An 18,362-nucleotide genomic window follows, 5' to 3' on the forward strand; every position below is an offset into this window, starting at 1 on the left:
TGCCGGCAGTCTCCTCTCTGATAAGAGGCTCGCATATGCACACATACTATGAACACACAGGCGCGCACACACACACACACACACACACACAGGTGCACACACACACACACACACACACACACACACACCTCTAATAGCCCACTGAGATACTTGGAGCAGAGGAAGACGGGATCCAGGTCAGAGCAGTGGGAGCTCCAGCCGGGCTGGGCCGTCAGACTGGCCATGCCCTGCAGTGTTCTCTCCAGGCTGGGAAGGCCATAGAAACGCGGGGCGTCAGAGACCCGCAGGCTCTGAAGCAAACGGACTGCCAGCTGGCTCTTGAAAGGGCCCGCTAATGCCAGACAGAGCCTGGACAGACAGGGTAGCACAGAGTGAGAAAGAGAGCAAGGCACAAGCAAACCAGAGAGGCAGGCGGGTAGACAAGAAGCAGAAAGAAAGACAAGATAACATTAACAATTAGCATTACAATTCTTTTTCATAAGCCTCTGGCTTTTTTTATGCATTTGGCATTCATTTTCATGTTCTAAGTGCCTAAGCTCGTCGGTTTTCCATCAGTGGAAGAACACTTCGCTATCTGAAATATACTGTATCCCTGTTTTTAAGGCAGAACATAGTACTTGACTGTTTGATAAGTAGGTAAAACCAAATTATAATTATTCTATTATTATTATAATAAATGAAATTATCTTTCAAACCTACAAACAACTTGTGAAACTTTATGACTTCATAATGATATTCAAATTGCAAAAAAACAACACAAAGACCTAAAAATAAAGACCGTTTCTGATAATGACACGAATAATAACAGTGTCCTGCCACCTGTCTTGTGACTTGCGAGTGGAGTGTCACACGTTTTTGCGTGAAATCCCCCTACCTGTCAGTGGTTTGCGAAAGTCGGAGGAGTAAGCTGTTGAAGAAGCCGGTGAGTTCTTTCTGCAGTCTCAGGCTCACATGGTTCTTCAGTTCCTCCGGCGCCCCGGGGCTCTGGGTTGAAGCCTGGGTCTCCACGCCAAGCAGCAAATTAAGAATGGATGCCGTCTCCTGGATGATTGATAGAAGAAAGAAAACCAACAATTTTTTATTGAATGTTTACAGTATATCATGTATATATACTTAAGGATTTATCCCATCTTAATGTGATAATGCCTCTTCTTCTTCTTTTGTTCCCTAAAATGTTTGTTTTAGCAACTAATTTCGTACACATCTCAAAAGTGCCTCCTCCTTGACACCACCCACCCTTTCCCTGCAAAGCTCTGATCTAGAAGAAGCAAACACGCAGAATTTCTCGTTGAGCAGTGCACATGGAGAGTTAACAATAAGTGTAGAGAGCGACAGATGTTCCTGAAACGGCTCAGTAATTACAGAAAAGTCAGAGCAGAGCTGCTCACCCCTACCAGGCATTCAATCTGAGTCTGCTTTAGCTGCCAGGGGAGGGCTTATTGTTTACACACACGTTAATGAGAAAACCAAGGTGAGACTGATTAAATCCTAAAAGTAGCTCTCCCCGCTAAAGCAGTGTGGTGATTCTTCTCCTCGGGCAAACGTATGAATCCAACTTTGTTTTAAGAGCTCAGGAAATAATCTCTTCCGCAGGTCTGAGGTGGTGCGCTGCGATACTATTTTTCTGTCGTTATGAGAGTAATATGTTCGGCGTGTGATTTATTCGAGCTTTGATTACAGATATACAACCCTCTGTGTTGGAGAGGAGAGAGTCTAACCAGATTACTAGTGATTACAGAGATGCACACACACATGTTTCACAAGCTTATACACACACACACACACGCACACGCACGCACACACACACCAAAGACAAGCTACAGTACAGTAGTACACATAATAGTAGGGCGGATATGTCCGTGACTACAAGCAAGCGGCCGTATACTGTAGAGCGGCGCTACGTGATCCCGAATCCTTCCTGCCGACACATGATGGATGTAGCGGTGTAGTGCCCAGGACTTTGTGTAATATAAATACCTTTTGAAGCAATTTGTCCGCCGAGTTATCAATATGCGATGTACGTATTAAGACTACCCAGGTGGTATACAGCAAGTTGTATTTTCAGCTCTATTTTTACATTTTCATAAAAGAAATTGCAATTGTATCGCAATATATCGCGATATATCGTAGGCATCGTGACACATGAGGTGCTTGCCAATACACAGCACTGAATAGTGGAAAATAGTACATCTTTTTTTAGTAAAGTATTACCGTATTTTCCGCACTATAAGGCGCACTTAAAAGCCTTTAATTTTCTCAAAAAACGACAGTGCGCCTTGTAATCCGGAGCGCCTTATATATGGATCAATTGGTTAATTGGTTGATCCATACTGGTTGTACACGGCGCTCTGTCAAAATGTTTCAGTACGACTGGTAAACTACAAAGCCGCACCGCGGTAAACACCGGTACTGTGCTTACTCCTAGTCCAACACCACTTGTGTGTATAAAGACCCCAAAATGGCACCTTTCAAGAGACACGCTTACGACGCTATTCTATTCTATGCGCCTTATAATCCGGTGCGCCCTATATATAAAAACAGTTCTAAAATAGGCCATTCATTGAAGGTGCGCCTTATAATCCGGTGCGCTTTATAGTGCGGAAAATACGGTACTATCCTGCTTGCAGACAGTGTAAAATATGTGCACCTGGTTGAGAAGCAGCTCCAGTATCCAGCGTAGGTCCTGGTCTTCTGGGTCAGATACAGACTCTGTGTGCACGTGTTTGAAGTAGGCATTCAAAAATGCAACAATGCCCACCAGCAACCTCTCATCCTCAACACTGGCTGGAAGCACCTGGAGAAACCTGCAGGGAGGAAGTGACAGAGAGAACAAGAAGAAGAGAGCATGTTTAATTAAAAGAAAAATCTCAGTAATAACTTAGACATTCTTTGTCTAGCATACGGAATACTCTTCTTTGTTTTTTTCTATTAAAGAAATAAGTAAAACATCATTGTACAGTGGAAATATTAATTGTATTAAGACATGCTGCAACAGTAACTAAGAAACACCTACATTTTGGGATCCCATCCCATCGTTTTCTCAATTCATAAACCTTAACAAGACATATTTGCTGGTTATTAGCATGTCAACCTAAAGTACAAGAATTTCGAACTGAATTTGCATCCTGTGTACCTCGTCACTGCTGCCTGCCAGCTGAGGGAGTGAAGGGTGTCTCTGCAGCCGTGGGTGGGGGTGTGAGGGAGGGCCAGTTGGTCAATCAGTAAATAGAGGCTCAGCCTGGAGAGGGCGGAGGTCACCGAGCCGTGCCCCGCTGCCGTCACGATGGCCTTGATGCAGCCCTGCAGCGCAGAGGGAAGATGCACCGCCTGCAGCGACAGGACCTGTGCTTCTGACAGCTTTAAGTCAGGATGGAATCTGTGGGGACAAAATGTAAATGAAAAAAAAACACATATATTCAAAAAGCAGACTACGTGACTGTCAAGTGCGCTGTATCAGAAGCATACTAATGGCTTCATTAACAAACATATTTGATCACCAATCTGGGGGGATGAGACATTTATGAGTCATCCAAAGAGAGATGTTACTCGAGAATTACGTGTTACCGAACCAAGCCGAGGCGGGCGTCATACCAGCTACGATTAACAAGCAATTCTCAAGAAAACTGTCAAAACAAGATGAAAAACTTTGTACGGTAATAAGATAAATAAGACAAAACAATATCAGAGACAAGGACCTGTGCACAGAGTTGTACTTTACACAAAAAAGGAAGATACCTCTCAATTTTCACTGACTAACTCATCTCAAACAAGCCCTCTTCTCCCAATCATAGCACTGTTAGTGGATTGATCCATCTATGGTGTGCTTTAAACATTTTTGCTGTAATCAGGCTGGTTAGAACTGTGTGGGAGACATTCTCATCTTTTTGAATTAGGTGACATTAGGAGTAAATGAAGACAGATGAAACACAAGATGCCAAGCCTTTTCAAACTAATTCTTTAGTACAATTCTCCACGACAGAGAACATTGTATTTGAGTGATGTGTGGCAGTATTTATATATATATATGCACATGCATAAGAGTAACTGAGTTACTTACTCAGTAACATTGGTAGAGATGCCATGTAGCTCTTCGAGGAGGTTGTCTATCCCAGAATGCCATGCAGTGTTCCAGGCCACCTGCAGGGCTAGGCGGGCGGGAGCCAGGGTCAGGAGGTCAGAGGACGAGGGCAGGACACAGCAGTACGGGCTGACGGCGTGATGAGTCGCTGCCTGGAATGGGATGTTGTACCTGGGAGAAGGGTAAACTTGTTCGTATTGTTTGTGCAGTTTGAATGTTAAATGTTGATCTTCACAACTTCACAGATGAGGTTTACCTGCGTATTACTGACAGTGGCAGGGAGAATGGTGTGAGGGTCACATCTGTGTTGGATAGGTCCGACCTGATAGGACACAAGAAGCAGGTAGCACAACAAAATATTGAATGGATGCACGTGTATTTTAGGAAATTGGAAAGTTCAAAAAGAGGAAACAAACTCACCATATTTTAATGCTGGCAATCTCGTCGAATAGCAGTAAACTCATCAGGACAGCGATCTCATTTCCACTGCCTTTGTTCTCCTTTAATATCAATGATGCTGTAACGAAGACAATTTATATAACAACCATCACTCTCGATCTCATGATTAAATGCATATGATAACATTTTAATTTAATTAGGAGGGACTAACAAAGGAAACCCCCTATGATACTTCCACCCCACATCAGGCCTTTGCAGACATTATAACTGAGGTTTTAAAGCAACAAGTGAGTGCTTTAAAGTTGTATAAACATTACAATTGTAAAGCATTAAAACCTGGCACATGTTTTTTGCATAAAACTTCTCAATAACAAGTATTTCTGTCTGAATCTGTAACAAATACAGGTAGTCACAATCAAGATGTTATTTAAATTAAATGACTGATAATTTAGGCAGAAATTATGCAGCGATGAGCACCATGGCAACTAGTTGCATCATACTAATATGCCAATTACTGCAGTGTGACAACACGGTTAAAAGCTATGCATCAATGGATGAGTTGTCATCTTTTTTTCTGGAGAATGTGCCCTTGAGCTACACAACACAACGTGTCTAGCTGTTACTTAATGAGTTGCCTTGTGAATGTACCCCTGAGCAGTGTGAGGAGCAGGAGGTTGCGATGTGCCAGACTGTGCCTCAGCGATGGATCAGCGTACGCCAGCTTCCTCAGGATACATACGCAAGGCTCCAGCAGGCAATCTAAGCTCTGGGGAGAACAGCAACATATGCAGCCGGTGTTTAATTGCAGGGAAAACACAAACAAATACACATATTCTCTTCCTGTCTCCTCCGTCTCTCACATACAAATGCACAGGGTGTCTTTTTACTGTCTCTTCACAGAAGCTAAACCCGAGACCGCTCAGGTTGTAGGCAGTGGCAGTGGAGGGTTGGGACAAATATAACCTGCAGGCATCCCTCTCATACACACTTGTTAGTTGAGACAAACCATTCTTTGTGGCCCTGTTGCTTCACCTCCATGTAGCCAGACATGCTGGACGTTTACCCCTGTTAGCGGCTTCTGATTCAAGGCTTGGGAATGATCAGCAGACTGTAGTTACTAGAGGGCAAAAAATCACTACTGACCAAAGCCCGTCTGACACTATTAATACGGGCCATTTCACCCTTCTATCGCGCGCGCCTCAGTGGGTTTCCTCCACATCCGCTGGCAACTCATGTACTCACACGAGCAGATATAAACGAGGACATGTACACGAACGGGAGTACATGGAACTGCATTCATGAGGCACAGGGGTTGTTTCCCAGCAATTCATGAGGCACACATCTATCATTTTTCACTTTGCCCCCCAAAAATAAAAGCCATGTTTTTACCTCGTTGCCGTTTACACTCCCCGTAATGAAAGAAACTACTTTGTCTGTTATTCCAAGGTTCTTCAGCACCGGGTGCATTGCTGTGTCTGCAGGGAAGTAAGAGAACAATTCAAAATACAGACAATAAACATTTGCATAATCATTCACTATTTGCTTTTTCTGCCTGTGTGAAACGTATGGTGGTGGGAGGGCACACACACTCTGCTGCAGTCGGAAGGAAAGAGCTCTCGCTTATCACACACACTTTTAAAGTTGTTTGTTCATTTTATCGAGTCCATCAAATTGTCTCTAGACCCCCGTTTAGGCCTTTGAAACCTATTTTTATGTGGTAGACAATTCAGGCACTATGCCTCATTATGGAATATCAAATTCAATATCATTCTCAAATCAACTATTAAGGGCATGTGAATTGTTAGCAACTACATTCTGTTGTACTTTGCAGTGATATTATCCCCGTTGCAAATACTTGTGGTGCACAGAGTGTATAACCAGTCAGTGTGTTTCCTATTAAAATATGCCTCCACATGAGCACTCTCATAAGACTCCACCATGAGAGAGCAATGCACAGAGAAAGTATTAGCCTGACAGAGCCTAGCATGGGATGGGAACGCATTAAAAACAATGGATGATAAATACATTTTTAGATAGATAAACACAATAGATGCGTTTATAACAAATACAGTAAATTAAAGTCAGGCAGAGAGCTGACCTTGTAGCACTACAGACAGCTGCTCTGCAGCTGATCTTCTCAGGGAGATGTCAACAGTGTCTGAGGACAGGATGCAAAACAGCTTCTCCACCGACTCCACCTAAGCCAACATTAAACACATTAAGCATCACTTTGTATCGGCCTGTGCAGATGTGTCTCCAAGTGTGTTGTTCTTGATGTGTATGTGGATTTGTACCTTCAGGACAGACTTGTTGCTGGTGTCCAGCGTGATGTCTGAAGGGTTTCTGAGGCAGAAGAGATTGGGCAGCGAGGAGATCACCGTTTGATCCAGGTCTGGTCTGGCTGTGCTAGCATCATCATCGCCGGTTAAGTGGGGCACGATTTGTTGCACTGCTGCTATTCTCACACTGGTAATAATGAGCAGAGTTTATGCAATACTTGGAGTTAAATATTTCATTGAAAATCCTACTGTTTAACTTAGCTTGGAAACCACACAAAACAGCTCCATTCAGGTGGCAGAGCAAGCCTTTCGTCTGCATTAGAATACTAATACGTGGCTGAAAATGTCACCTGCCTTTCAGTTTTTTGGTTGATTGGTTGTCAATAAACGGCAGACAGGGTAGATAAATCTATTAGCTGTTGCCAAAATGTACCAGGGCTTCTCTCCTGGCCAGTGTGTGTGAGGTTAATTTCCATCCCTATCAATATTCATGTGCTGGGACTGGATAGCTGTTTTACACTTACCTCACAGAGCACTTAGATGACTTGATATGAACATCAGCTGACAGCACCAGACAGAGGTAATATGTCCATCGCATTATGTGTTTTGAAGCAGAATATCTAGACTCTCAGGAGTTTTGTCTGAATCACAAAAAGGCCCTGAGACCCAACGTCAAACTAATCAAATAACTTTGCAGCGCGAAGGCACAGAATAAAACATACCATCGCAGACATATATACGCAAACTACACATCTCTGATACGTGCACTCATCTGGGCAGGCACATAACACCCAAACAAACACAGAGAGACACAGCGTTGACAAAAAGAAAGACTCACGTGGGTTGTTTGGTAAAAAGAAGTCGGAGCGCTGCTTTCAGCTTGGCGGCGCTTGGGAACACGTTGTCTCTTGCCCCGTCCGGCATGTCACTTATCAGCAGGACGCAGTTTCCCAGCGATTCTTCAGTGCCGGCATAACCCTGCCACGCACACACACACACACACAAAAACACACAATTCTCAGACTGCCTTGGCAGACAATAGAGCGAACAATGGGGAATTCCAGCTAAGCTGCACAACAGTAAATAAAATATGCATTGCTTTGATTATGGGTGGTTTCATTTCGTCTCTTGTTGACATGGTGGGCCCCGTCTCTCAATGGCCTCCTTGAATTAAATCACACTTGACAGCCTAGTCAAAATCTCATGCATATTCATGAAGACTTTTCCAGGCTTTCTGTTGCCTGAAACGGAACAATTAATAAATGCTCGGGTTTTTTTTCCACCCCAAAAGGAAACAATATAACACAGAATATGTAAATGAGAGAATAACTACATTCTTCTCGCTGGCAGCTCAATATACAGTCTTTGTGGTCCAAGAGCGCTAAAATTGAACTTTTGATCATATTTGTTTTGATTGTGTATAACATACATAACATCCCCCCCCCCCCCCCCGTGCCATAAATGTAATATGCCGCTTTATGAGCTCTGAAGTACAAATACAACACAGCCTCTACAGGGAGCACAACACCTGTAATATGGGCATGACCGGGTAAAGTGCCTCATTGAATCTGTCCCAGGTTGATGCTGTCATCATCAATCGTCCTTTGAGCAGGAATAGCAGGATATCCTTGGCAGCGACGTTCACCTATAGATCACACAGGTAAACTGCTGAATTCACAAAGGCGCTGCTGGCAAAACATTTACTAGCAAGTAGTGACAGACTTTTAAACGCCTAAATCACATGACACCAGTGAACCCTGACAGCTTAGCATGACCTTAAAGCATTGTACAATAACTTAACACACAGAAACCCCTGTACTTTCACTTTTAATGAGTACTTGTGTTTGATAACATGTATTCCCTTCAACCCTGAACTAGCATATTAAAAGATGTAAGGTCTAAAAGTCAAGTTGGTTCTATAAAAATACAAGAAGTCAACATTTTGCCTACCTTCTCTGCAGAATCCTGGAGTCCAAAAGCACTTATTTCATAGAGCACCCTGTGGTGCAGAAGGAAGCTGACTCCACCGCAGGCTGCCGATTCCTGTCGTGACACATTCTGGATGCCAAGGCAGTCCTAGGGGTGTATGTAATCACACCAGAGCACATCATAAATTATCATCGTCGTCTCACTTGTGCTCCCATACGAGTTCCATTTCACTTTAAAACGTAGCCATGTGTCCTAGACGGCAGTTAGTAAAATGAAAAGCAAGTCTGATTTCAAATGTCAAGTGCGTTTTTGTTCATAGCACGCTGTCAAAGACGTGCGATTCATCCATCTTCATCCTACTTGTTTACATACGGGTGGCCCCACCAAACAGACCCACATGATGGCTCTAGTAGCCGTAATTGCTTGGCCGTGAACCTGCACGCTCTCATTTAAACACCGATATTAGATGGCTTGCTCTGACCTTGACCAGGTTTAAAGCGTGTTGGTATGTTTCCGTCTTGACAGGCAGCGACGGATGGGACAGCAGCTTGAGGAGAAGTTTCTGGCTCTCTGTTTGGAGGAACGGACTGGGCTGATCAAACCTCCACCTAGTGACGGACCGCCAAAAATAATTCAAACGAGCATAAAAATATATAAATGACGCAGAACAAATGACTTTACATCGCAAGATTTTTAACTTACAGGTGAGAGCAGATGTGAACACATTCCTTGACGATGGGTAAGTGCTGGTGAAACGGGAGGCCGTCTATGGCTTGGTCTGCCAGCTCCAGTAACTCCAACCAGTTCTTCTCTCCCTGCAGAAATAAACCAATGAATGAAGAAAAAAAAAAGCCTTTATAGGTTTTCTACGACTTTTTTTAAATTGTTGTGTATCTATAATAGACGACTACCCTTTCTTTGTAGACTGCAGAGCTACTTTTGCTATTTGCTTACTGTAATTATGAGACATGCAGCTCTTACCTCGGCTTGTGCTTCCTTGAGAAAGTTACAAGTGGATTCCATCCAAAGGGCAGCGCGGTTCACCCTCCTGTAGAGGTCATGGCTGTCTGAGTTCACCTGCTCCAAGTAGGCCACCGCTGTGTCTCGCATGCTGGGTAATAAACTTCCCAATGAAGTGTCCAAGCACAGGTAGAAAATAGCTGTTGCTGTGTTTTCCGGGAGATTGTCACTCGCCTGTGTGGGGTTGGGAAATATTAATGCTCTACTACTTTTTAAGTTAAAGTAATCACAGAAAACCAGAGAAGAAAGTGTTGTAATTTGATCACGCAAGTGCACAGAAACACACCTGCACACACATACCTTCTCAAGAGGGAGGATGGTCTGAAGGAGTTTAATGGTGAATACAGCAATGCCTGTGTAGGCTATTCTGTGATGAACCTGAGAGCTGTGGGGAATATCTGGTGAATAGCTCTGATGGTAGCCGAGGATGTCCCCCAATAGTTCCATGCAGGCTTGCAGCTTCTCCTTCTAAATACAAAACACAGACAGAAATGTAGACAAAGGCATGCATGCCACACAAACACAGCAACACACAGTACATACATTCACATCGTGTGCATGTTCACATACACAGGCACACACCGACGCAAAGCTACTGGCAGGGGGCCAAGAGAAAGATTGCTCGTTCCAGGCGTTAGGAATTTAACATAATCAGATTTCAGGGTTATTTTGGGACTAGATACAGATCCACCCTATCTCCGTATGAATAAATTGGAACAATCTATTCTCAGCTACTTTGTTCTAGGGAGGAGAAATTGAACAATAGAGGAATTAAACCAGCAGGGGGCAGTAAATGTCTTGTGAATTGCTGTGGCTGGCATGAACAGTTGGGCCCATTCCCGCAGGGAAAAAACCTCGAGGTCTGGCACACTAAAGCTGCTCTCCACATAAAGATGACAAAACAGTTCTCAGGCTGCAAGACTCTGGGCATGTATTAAACAGCAGAGGGCCAGAGGGACCTGGGCTTGACAAGTGCATAAGTCCCCCTGCATAGGAACATACTCTTTAAACAGTCAGGGAGGATGACAAATGACTCCGCACGGTTGAAAAATAAAAAAAACACTAGTTTAACACAATCAATCGTGTGTGGAGTTTATACACAAAGTAAATGGAGACATTTACCAAACCAACGATTCTGTACTTAAAACCCAGGAGTACAGACAAGGTGTGCGCACACATATGTGTGAGAAGCTTTGTAAACAGCAGAAAGCCTTTGTAACCTTATATAATTCATTCAGCTCAATCACATGCCTGCAGCTCTCCTTGACAGTTGAGTACCATATGCCTGTTTGTGTGTTGCAAACTGTCTGGTGGCCAACCCAGTGTGCCCCCCCCCCCCCCTTTCAGTGAAGTGTAGCCATTCATCTACAGAAGAGGCTGTCATGAGTTGTGTTTTGACTTGCCAGCTCCATCCCCACCAGGCTGCGATCGTCCCAGACCAGCTCACGAACACTGTCCCCGAGCAGGAGGACGGCGTCGCACAGCAGCTCCAGAACACGATGGAGCGCATGCGAACCCTCTGAGAAAGAACAGAGGAGGAGAGAAACTGAGGAGGAGCAAGGGAGATTTTTTTTTTTTTGACAAGATCCAGAACTGACAGAATGCTGTCAATATGGTGAAACAGGTGAGGGGATATGGGCAATATCTGATCGTTACTAAAACAAACAAAAAGACATTGTTGACAAAATCTTTTCCTGTTTACATAAAAGACCACAATGACTCCTACCTGTTTTAAGCAGTGGGATGGCATGTGTCATGGTGGCAACAGTGAACTGAGCCAAAGTGAGCTGCTGCAACTGCAACTCCAGGACATCTTCGGCATCCAGGTCCGGAAGATCCAAGTGGGCCACGTCTACGGGTGACTGGGGCGTCTGCCGGGGGGCCTGGACCGATGCTCCGCCTCTGTGCGAGCTGCCACTGGATGGATCACAGACAAGAGTGGAGGACAACTGTAAATTCATGATCTGTACTTGGTACACCGAAATAAAAGGAGTGACGTATGAGCTGTATCGGGATGGATCATAAAAACTGCCATCATAGGAATTAGAATCTGATTTTTAAACACTGCAGACCGGCCGCTAGAGGGCTCCTGGTCTTATTTATATCTAAAAGAATAATAACATCCTCCACAGTCTCTCTCACGTCGTTTCATCTAAGTGTGCGGGTTGCTGGTGTCACCAGCAATGTTGTCATTATCAAAGCCACAAAAAATATCCTGCACACGTTTCTAAAAAGTATAAGACTCCCCTTTTTAAGTGTAAGGTCTGGTGAACGGAGTTGACAACGATGCTGAATCATATCAAAAAGCAATTTCTTCAAGCAAGAGAGATAGACTAACATAATACCATTTGTGCCTCAGAAGTGCAACTGAGTGAATCTCTGCTCTCACTGCCGAGATGATTGCTAAAGACATGCAAAGAAACAACACCGAGCGAGAGCCGACGCACCGAAAGTGATGCGGTTCAACTTCTTCCATAGTCTCCTTCAGCGTGTTATTAAAATGCGAAGTTGCACACCTGGTGGAAGCTGCGTCTCCGTCTTGGCCATCTCCCCTGGCTCTCTGGCCTGTGCGTCCCACCACAGAGGGCCGAGGAGAGCACTCTGCCGCCGGAGACGAGGCCTGGGAACGCTGGGTCCCACGCACTTCCTGGGAGTAGGAAAAGGACGAGTTCTGGGACACAGGATCTACACAGACTACAAATTAGTGATACAAACGACTCATTGTGAGAAATGAATCAGTTGGATCAAAAAGTGGTTACATTTATTTTAAATAAATTGATGTTTTGAAGAGAAAACAACAATAATGCAAACAGAATGTTTGAAGTTTACACTTGAAACATGTATAACGATGTGGTGTGATTTGGGAATTTATCATGTAAAGGATATGATTGAAAAATTGCAACCAAATAAGAAATATATTTGTTTAAAAACAAACTTTATAATAAAGGGAGATATGTAAACTGACAGCACAAGCATCCAAAAATCGACAAATCAGCAGCTGCAAGTCATATGGCACGCTACCTTGCTTTGTGGAGTAAAAGCTTGGATCTTGATGAAAGCGTAGTCTCCTCCGCAGCCCCACACAAAGCTGCCGAAGGCAGGAAAGCGCCTGCAAGTGGAGGTAGCCTGCCTCACCGTTACCCGAACCCAGCCTCAACAGGGACAGGAGGTTCTGAAAACAGAAGGGGAAATCAGAGCAGTATTACAGCTGTAAATCTGGCTTACGGAAAGGTTTTCTGAGGACCTAATTACCAACCAGTAACATCCAATTAGGACATTATCGTAATTGGGCAAATATATTTCTTTTTCGGCTCTGTATAAAAACAGAAACAACAGAGCCTGAGCTGAAACAATGTACACAGACGGGACCTAAACTCAGACAGTGATAGAAAAGTTGTAATAAAATTCGCTAAATAAAAAGGGCAAGTAGAATTGAATTATTGAATTTGTTGTAAGTTCAGATTCCATGCCCTCTTCAGCTAATAGTGTCATGTCTCTAAATCCAGAGATGGCAAACTAAAGCCACAATTGGAGAAGTACTTCCCCATAATGATTTTTGATGATGAGACTGCAGGGTGACAGTATGCTAATACTGCCTGGAGACCGATCGAACGTAATGCATCGCTTTATTACGAAACAGTAATGTTCGCAGTTGTGGCTCATCGGGGCCACGTCTCCTCCCAACACTCTGTCTATGCCAATTAAAAGAAGAGCTCGGTGAAGAGATGAACTATGTTGCCGACATGATACTGGTGGATACCGTAAAAAGTACAGAGGTAGGGGGAGAGAATATCTCTTGAATGTAAAAAAAAAAAAAAAGATGGGTGTCGCTGTAGATTTGCATCAGTCGGTGTGAACTTGACAGAAGCACATTGATCTTTATATTTGCAACAAAGGACATTTTAGATTCCTCCATAAGCCAACAAGGCCAGGACGAGGTCACCTGCAGACAATTTGGACCAATTTGACAGAATCCCTGATATTCAACATTCAAGGCGGCCTTAAGAGGAAAGAAGCAAAACGTTCCACGAAGGTCTTTCGAACCCTGCAAGAAGGACATCGTGACCAAACTATATCCTCACGGCAATCTAGTGCCTGCTCAAGCAAAGTAAGGCCCCAGAGGCCCCCACAACCTCCTACAAGATCAGGGACACAGAATTATAAATTGGTGTTTTGGTCAAGGACACCATTTGACAGGTTATTATTTTGACAGTGGCTTGAGTAACCATCCCATAAATCCCATTGTGGGGCGGTCATGTTAGCCACTCAGAGCAATATATGTCATCTAACTGATGTGAATAAACAAGAATGCTGAACATTATGAACAGTTGGCCGAGAACCATCAGAAAAGCCCCGGTGGAGTTCTTCAGTCACATCTTTAATTTTGTCTCTTGGGACAGCCATGTTGAATCAAGCACTGAGAGATGTTAGGGGAAGCAACAAGCCACCATTTTTAAGTCAAATACAGGCGTTTGTCTTGAAGCATAAGCATTGGGACTGTCAAAAACCAAACACCCTGTAAAGTAAAAATGATGTGCTGAAAATAATACAAATTCTACTTGTATTTGATTTTAATGACTTGATCTCAGTATGCCGAACGTTGCACCGACACCAAAACATTCAGAAGAAACTCGTTGCACCTGAAGATGCTTAGATTCTAACATGACCTGTTGTTATAATGTGGGATCAAACCTGTGATGGCAAATAACGGGACCTGAAACCACTACGGCACACCTTCTGTATACAACAACTTCCTGTATGCAACAACCTCACAGAGAACAACCTACTGCTTAACGTCAGTAAAACCAAGGAGCTGATTGTTGATTTAAAAAAACGGCTGGATTTCTTAAAGAAACTTAGGAAGATAAAACTCCAAACTTTTATAGAGGAGCTATAGAAAGCATCCTGACTACAAACTGGCATGGGATGTGCACGGCCCAGGACAGGAGGGCTCTACAGCGGCTAATTAAAACCGCCCAAAACATCCTTGGCACACATCTACTGAGCATCAGTGATATTGGTGACAGGAAGTGCCTGCGAAGAGCTATGGGGATATTAAAAGACAAAACCCACCCCAGCCACAACCTGTTCACCCTACTGCCGTCTGGAAAGAGATTTTAAAAAAAAAGTATCAGCTGCTGAACCAACAGACTTCAAAACAGCTTCTTTCCTCTGGCTGTGAGATTCCTTCATTCATCCTCCACATATAATATCTTTCCTATGTAGCAAATAGGGACGACAATCTAAATGTCATTATGCAATCCTGTTGTACAATGAAAAATAAAAACCTTGTATAATTTTAGTGATGATCTTTCCGCTCATTTCTTTAAAAAGTAGCATAATCATATAATCATATGCACATAAGCAATACTATTGTCAGTGCAAGAACATGGTTGTGTAATGATACCTGTACAATACTTGGTCTTTGCAGGAAGATCTCAGCAGGAAAGTCTTGCATAATGACATCACACAGAAGTTCACATGTGGTCCGCACCAGGTTGGGGTTGCTGCTCCTTAGAGAACTGTTTCAAAAGAATTAAATCCGATACATTTAACATCACATGCGTCTTATTTGGAATTTAAACTGTTAAGTACCAAAAGTTGGCACAGAATGTTTCTTAGTCTTGTTCTTCAATGATTTGTTTCCTAAATTAAATCATAATTTTGTAAATGCATCGCATTAATTGCATTTTAACCATGCATATATATTATTTGTTTGATTCATGTATTCCCTCTCACCTCTCGTTGGATGCAAGTATGTGTCTGTCTGTGTTTGTCAAAGTCAGCCACGGAAACACAGAAAACTTGAGACATCTCACAGACTCATGCACTGTAGAGGGATAAAACGTGTAAAACAAGTCATTCATAGAATACACATACAGGGCTGTCTGTAGATAAAACTGCAAGCAAAATTCAAGATGAGACCCAGCACACTAAGGAGAGACAAATGAGTATTCGAAGTACTGATACCTGCTATCTTCTGAGCTGGTACATCTGTGTGGCTCGGCATGGTCTTGTGGAAATAACCCATTTTAGGAAAATGGTCTTCAGGTGGAACAACTGTAGGTGCTGCCGCAGAGACAACAGATCTGTTAAAATGTCCTTTTACATACTGCAATTATTTGATAAAAGCGTTAGAAGATCTGCGTAAAGCCAAACTGACAACCCACACCACGCACTTCGGCCTCTCTACTTCATAAGATGACGAACATTTAGAGGTTTCTAGAAGACAGAATCATAAACAAACAACCATTTTGGCTTAAACTTGCAACACCTGTTGGAGTCGTAGAACGCTGTCCATGCCAGTAGACCATTGTACGACTAGGGAGTAGCTCAGGTAGCTGGAACAGCTGGTCCAGAGTTCCATCGATGACAGCTCGCAGTCTGGGTTCGACATTAGGAGACAGTTGCGTGAGGAAGTCCACAGCCCCAACGTCTCTTAGCATCTGGGCTGCACTAGGATGCTGCAGACAAAATGACAAACGGGAATGGAATGGAAGAAAATGATAGTTCAATGTAATACAGCACCGTAAAATCACTTTGCATGGGTGTCGCTATTAAAATGTCACTGGGCTAATCTCTGAGAAATAAAACTGAAGCCTGACATGAAACTTTATTACATCATATATTGATCTAACTCCCATTAACTGGTAAAAGTCTGGTTAGCCTTGTTAAAGAAAGGCTGAAGCCAGAGCCAAAATGACATAACCTGGTGATGAAGCTTATCTATGATGTAGCTAGAAGTGTGTCTACCTTTGACAACGTTGAGAGCAACTCAAGGACCTCCTGCTGCTTCGGCACCTCGGGGAAATTGAACCATTCAAGGAGATGCACAAAAAGCATCTTCTCTTGGACGATGTCGGAGACGGAAATCAGGGAGTGCTCCAGCTTACAAATGATGTTCTTTAATGCTCGAACTCTTATCTCCACCAGAGAATGGCCTAAGGTTGAGCAGAAACATTATAGCAGAGTTAGCGACGCTGTGTTTCAGCTAATCAACAGCTAGCTAGCTGTTAGCTAACTTTGGTTTGAAGTTCAGAAAAAGTTTGACTGACTTGGGTTAATTAACGCTACTAAGATAACGCTAGTGTTGACATTGATTACACCTGTGCTTACTAAAGTTGGTGTAACGTGTTCCACCTAGATGGAGATAGTTTCTATAGTTAGCTGACGTTAGCATCGGCTAATAATAGGCAAGTGACAGCGTTTTGTTCAAACAGTTCAGGTGAAGTCAGCGTCATATGCTACATTTGCTTAGCTAAAGAGTTAGCCCACCTATTTTCTTTATAAGGGGAGATAACTCCATGTTCAATGTATGGCGTCTCCCTGTGTAAAAACAGCTTAAAGGGCTTCATCAACGACCGAGGCTTGTCACTTCAGTGAGTGGTTGTCTGGCGGTGACATGTCAACACGACGTCTGCCCGGGTTTGTTTTCAACAAACGCGCCAGCGTGAGTCCACTTCCTGTAGAGGACCAGGGTGCGTTCAAGAGGTGTAGGAGAAACTTTTTGGCTTGTCTTTTTGTGACACTGTAGAGTTATAGATGCACTTCCACGAAACATTTACATAGTGAATGTAGACACAATAGAGTAAGAACCTAAAGGAAAGTATGCTATACTCAATCATGTATACAAACAGTGCAGCATTTTCAGAGATATTTGCTAATCAGCACTTTGAAACCAGCATGCAGCAATGTAAGTGCAGAGAGAACACAAATTATTTGTGCTCAAATTGCAGCTGCATGTAAGCAAAAGAAAAACTGCCAAATTCAGAAAAAGCTCAACAGCAGTTACAAAACCAACCAAAAGGGCTGTGATAGTTGTAAATGACTGGAGGTATGTTGCATTGTACTAGTTTGTTATTTATTCTAACACCTTTCCCACCAGCAATGACACAAGCAGCCCTCAAACCTTTTTAGGGCATGTACTTAATATATCTTTGTCAAGGACCCTCTAACATGTGCAGTAGATCTGATCAAATAATGTTCGTAGGCATCCTGTCTGTAGGTGGGCCTTTCTTTAAACGGTGTTTGTGACATATCTGATGTGCCAATTTGTGGCGTATCTCTCTCATCGGATCTTTTGAAATGTTAAACATGCTGAAGCAATTTTCCTTGCGAGGATCCTCAGTGTTTTAAGGCATATTTCAAAATCAATAAAGGCTTTTCCATTTCTTGAAAATATAAAAAAAAAGTTTTTACAGCAGCCACATTATCCTGCCATTAAATTAATCTTCTCAAACATTGATGTTCTCAAAAATCAAAGTTGATGAGCATCACCTCTTAACACAAGTGCAGACATAACTTATTTTTAAAACTCTGTGTGTAAGTCAATCCAATTGCACAAGATCTCACACTTGAGATGTGATGTGGATATGATCAGCCGATAAGGGTGATAATTAACAAACTTAGCAAATGGTAATTTGATATGATAGTGATATAATGACAGCTTTTGAGAATTCCAGAGGGATTCAAGCCCATAATTCATTTGGCTGTGTGCTGTATTCTACTGTCACCTAGATCCATTACTTTTTTTTTACTTCATACTTCACATGTTTTATCAATATCATGACATTTTCCTTAAGCAGCTTCAATTTGAGATACATCACGTCCTTGTTCTAGAGCTTCTATCACAATGAGACAAATATTCAAACACAAGA

The 18,362-nt window shown here is 42.9% G+C and overlaps 1 protein-coding gene across 10 annotated transcripts in view; it reads right to left on the bottom strand.

Annotated features, from left to right (window-relative positions):
• rttn (rotatin) overlaps positions 1–17,155 on the bottom strand; it is a 29,639-nt gene extending 12,484 nt beyond the window's left edge. For 6 of the 10 annotated variants that reach the window (XR_012949414.1, XR_012949413.1, XR_012949417.1 and 3 more), the window contains exons 1-28: positions 16,981–17,155; positions 16,459–16,646; positions 15,980–16,169; positions 15,676–15,774; positions 15,445–15,535; positions 15,113–15,227; positions 12,727–12,877; positions 12,222–12,399; positions 11,432–11,622; positions 11,109–11,224; positions 10,006–10,173; positions 9,667–9,879; positions 9,388–9,500; positions 9,167–9,293; positions 8,707–8,832; positions 8,285–8,401; positions 7,595–7,734; positions 6,772–6,943; positions 6,576–6,675; positions 5,867–5,952; positions 5,126–5,243; positions 4,499–4,595; positions 4,335–4,400; positions 4,058–4,249; positions 3,134–3,376; positions 2,648–2,804; positions 875–1,041; positions 129–348 (exon numbers count right to left, since the gene is read on the bottom strand). Coding sequence is in view for 5 of the 10 variants with exons in the window: in XM_076080457.1 (XP_075936572.1) it covers positions 129–348; positions 875–1,041; positions 2,648–2,804; positions 3,134–3,376; positions 4,058–4,249; positions 4,335–4,400; positions 4,499–4,595; positions 5,126–5,243; positions 5,867–5,952; positions 6,576–6,675; positions 6,772–6,943; positions 7,595–7,734; positions 8,285–8,401; positions 8,707–8,832; positions 9,167–9,293; positions 9,388–9,500; positions 9,667–9,879; positions 10,006–10,173; positions 11,109–11,224; positions 11,432–11,622; positions 12,222–12,399; positions 12,727–12,877; positions 15,113–15,227; positions 15,445–15,535; positions 15,676–15,774; positions 15,980–16,169; positions 16,459–16,646; positions 16,981–17,011 (3,972 nt within the window). In the remaining 5 variants the exon portion in view is untranslated. The remainder of the gene's footprint in view (positions 1–128; positions 349–874; positions 1,042–2,647; positions 2,805–3,133; positions 3,377–4,057; positions 4,250–4,334; positions 4,401–4,498; positions 4,596–5,125; positions 5,244–5,866; positions 5,953–6,575; positions 6,676–6,771; positions 6,944–7,594; positions 7,735–8,284; positions 8,402–8,706; positions 8,833–9,166; positions 9,294–9,387; positions 9,501–9,666; positions 9,880–10,005; positions 10,174–11,108; positions 11,225–11,431; positions 11,623–12,221; positions 12,400–12,726; positions 12,878–15,112; positions 15,228–15,444; positions 15,536–15,675; positions 15,775–15,979; positions 16,170–16,458; positions 16,647–16,980) is intronic. The other 4 variants (XM_076080456.1, XM_076080455.1, XM_076080454.1 and 1 more) reach the window with 4 other exon arrangements.
• Between the last annotated feature and the right edge of the window lie 1,207 nt (positions 17,156–18,362).

Source organism: Anarhichas minor, unplaced genomic scaffold, assembly GCF_050575085.1.
Source record: "Anarhichas minor isolate MPS153535 unplaced genomic scaffold, ASM5057508v1 ptg000074l, whole genome shotgun sequence".
Lineage (NCBI taxonomy): Eukaryota > Metazoa > Chordata > Actinopteri > Perciformes > Anarhichadidae > Anarhichas > Anarhichas minor.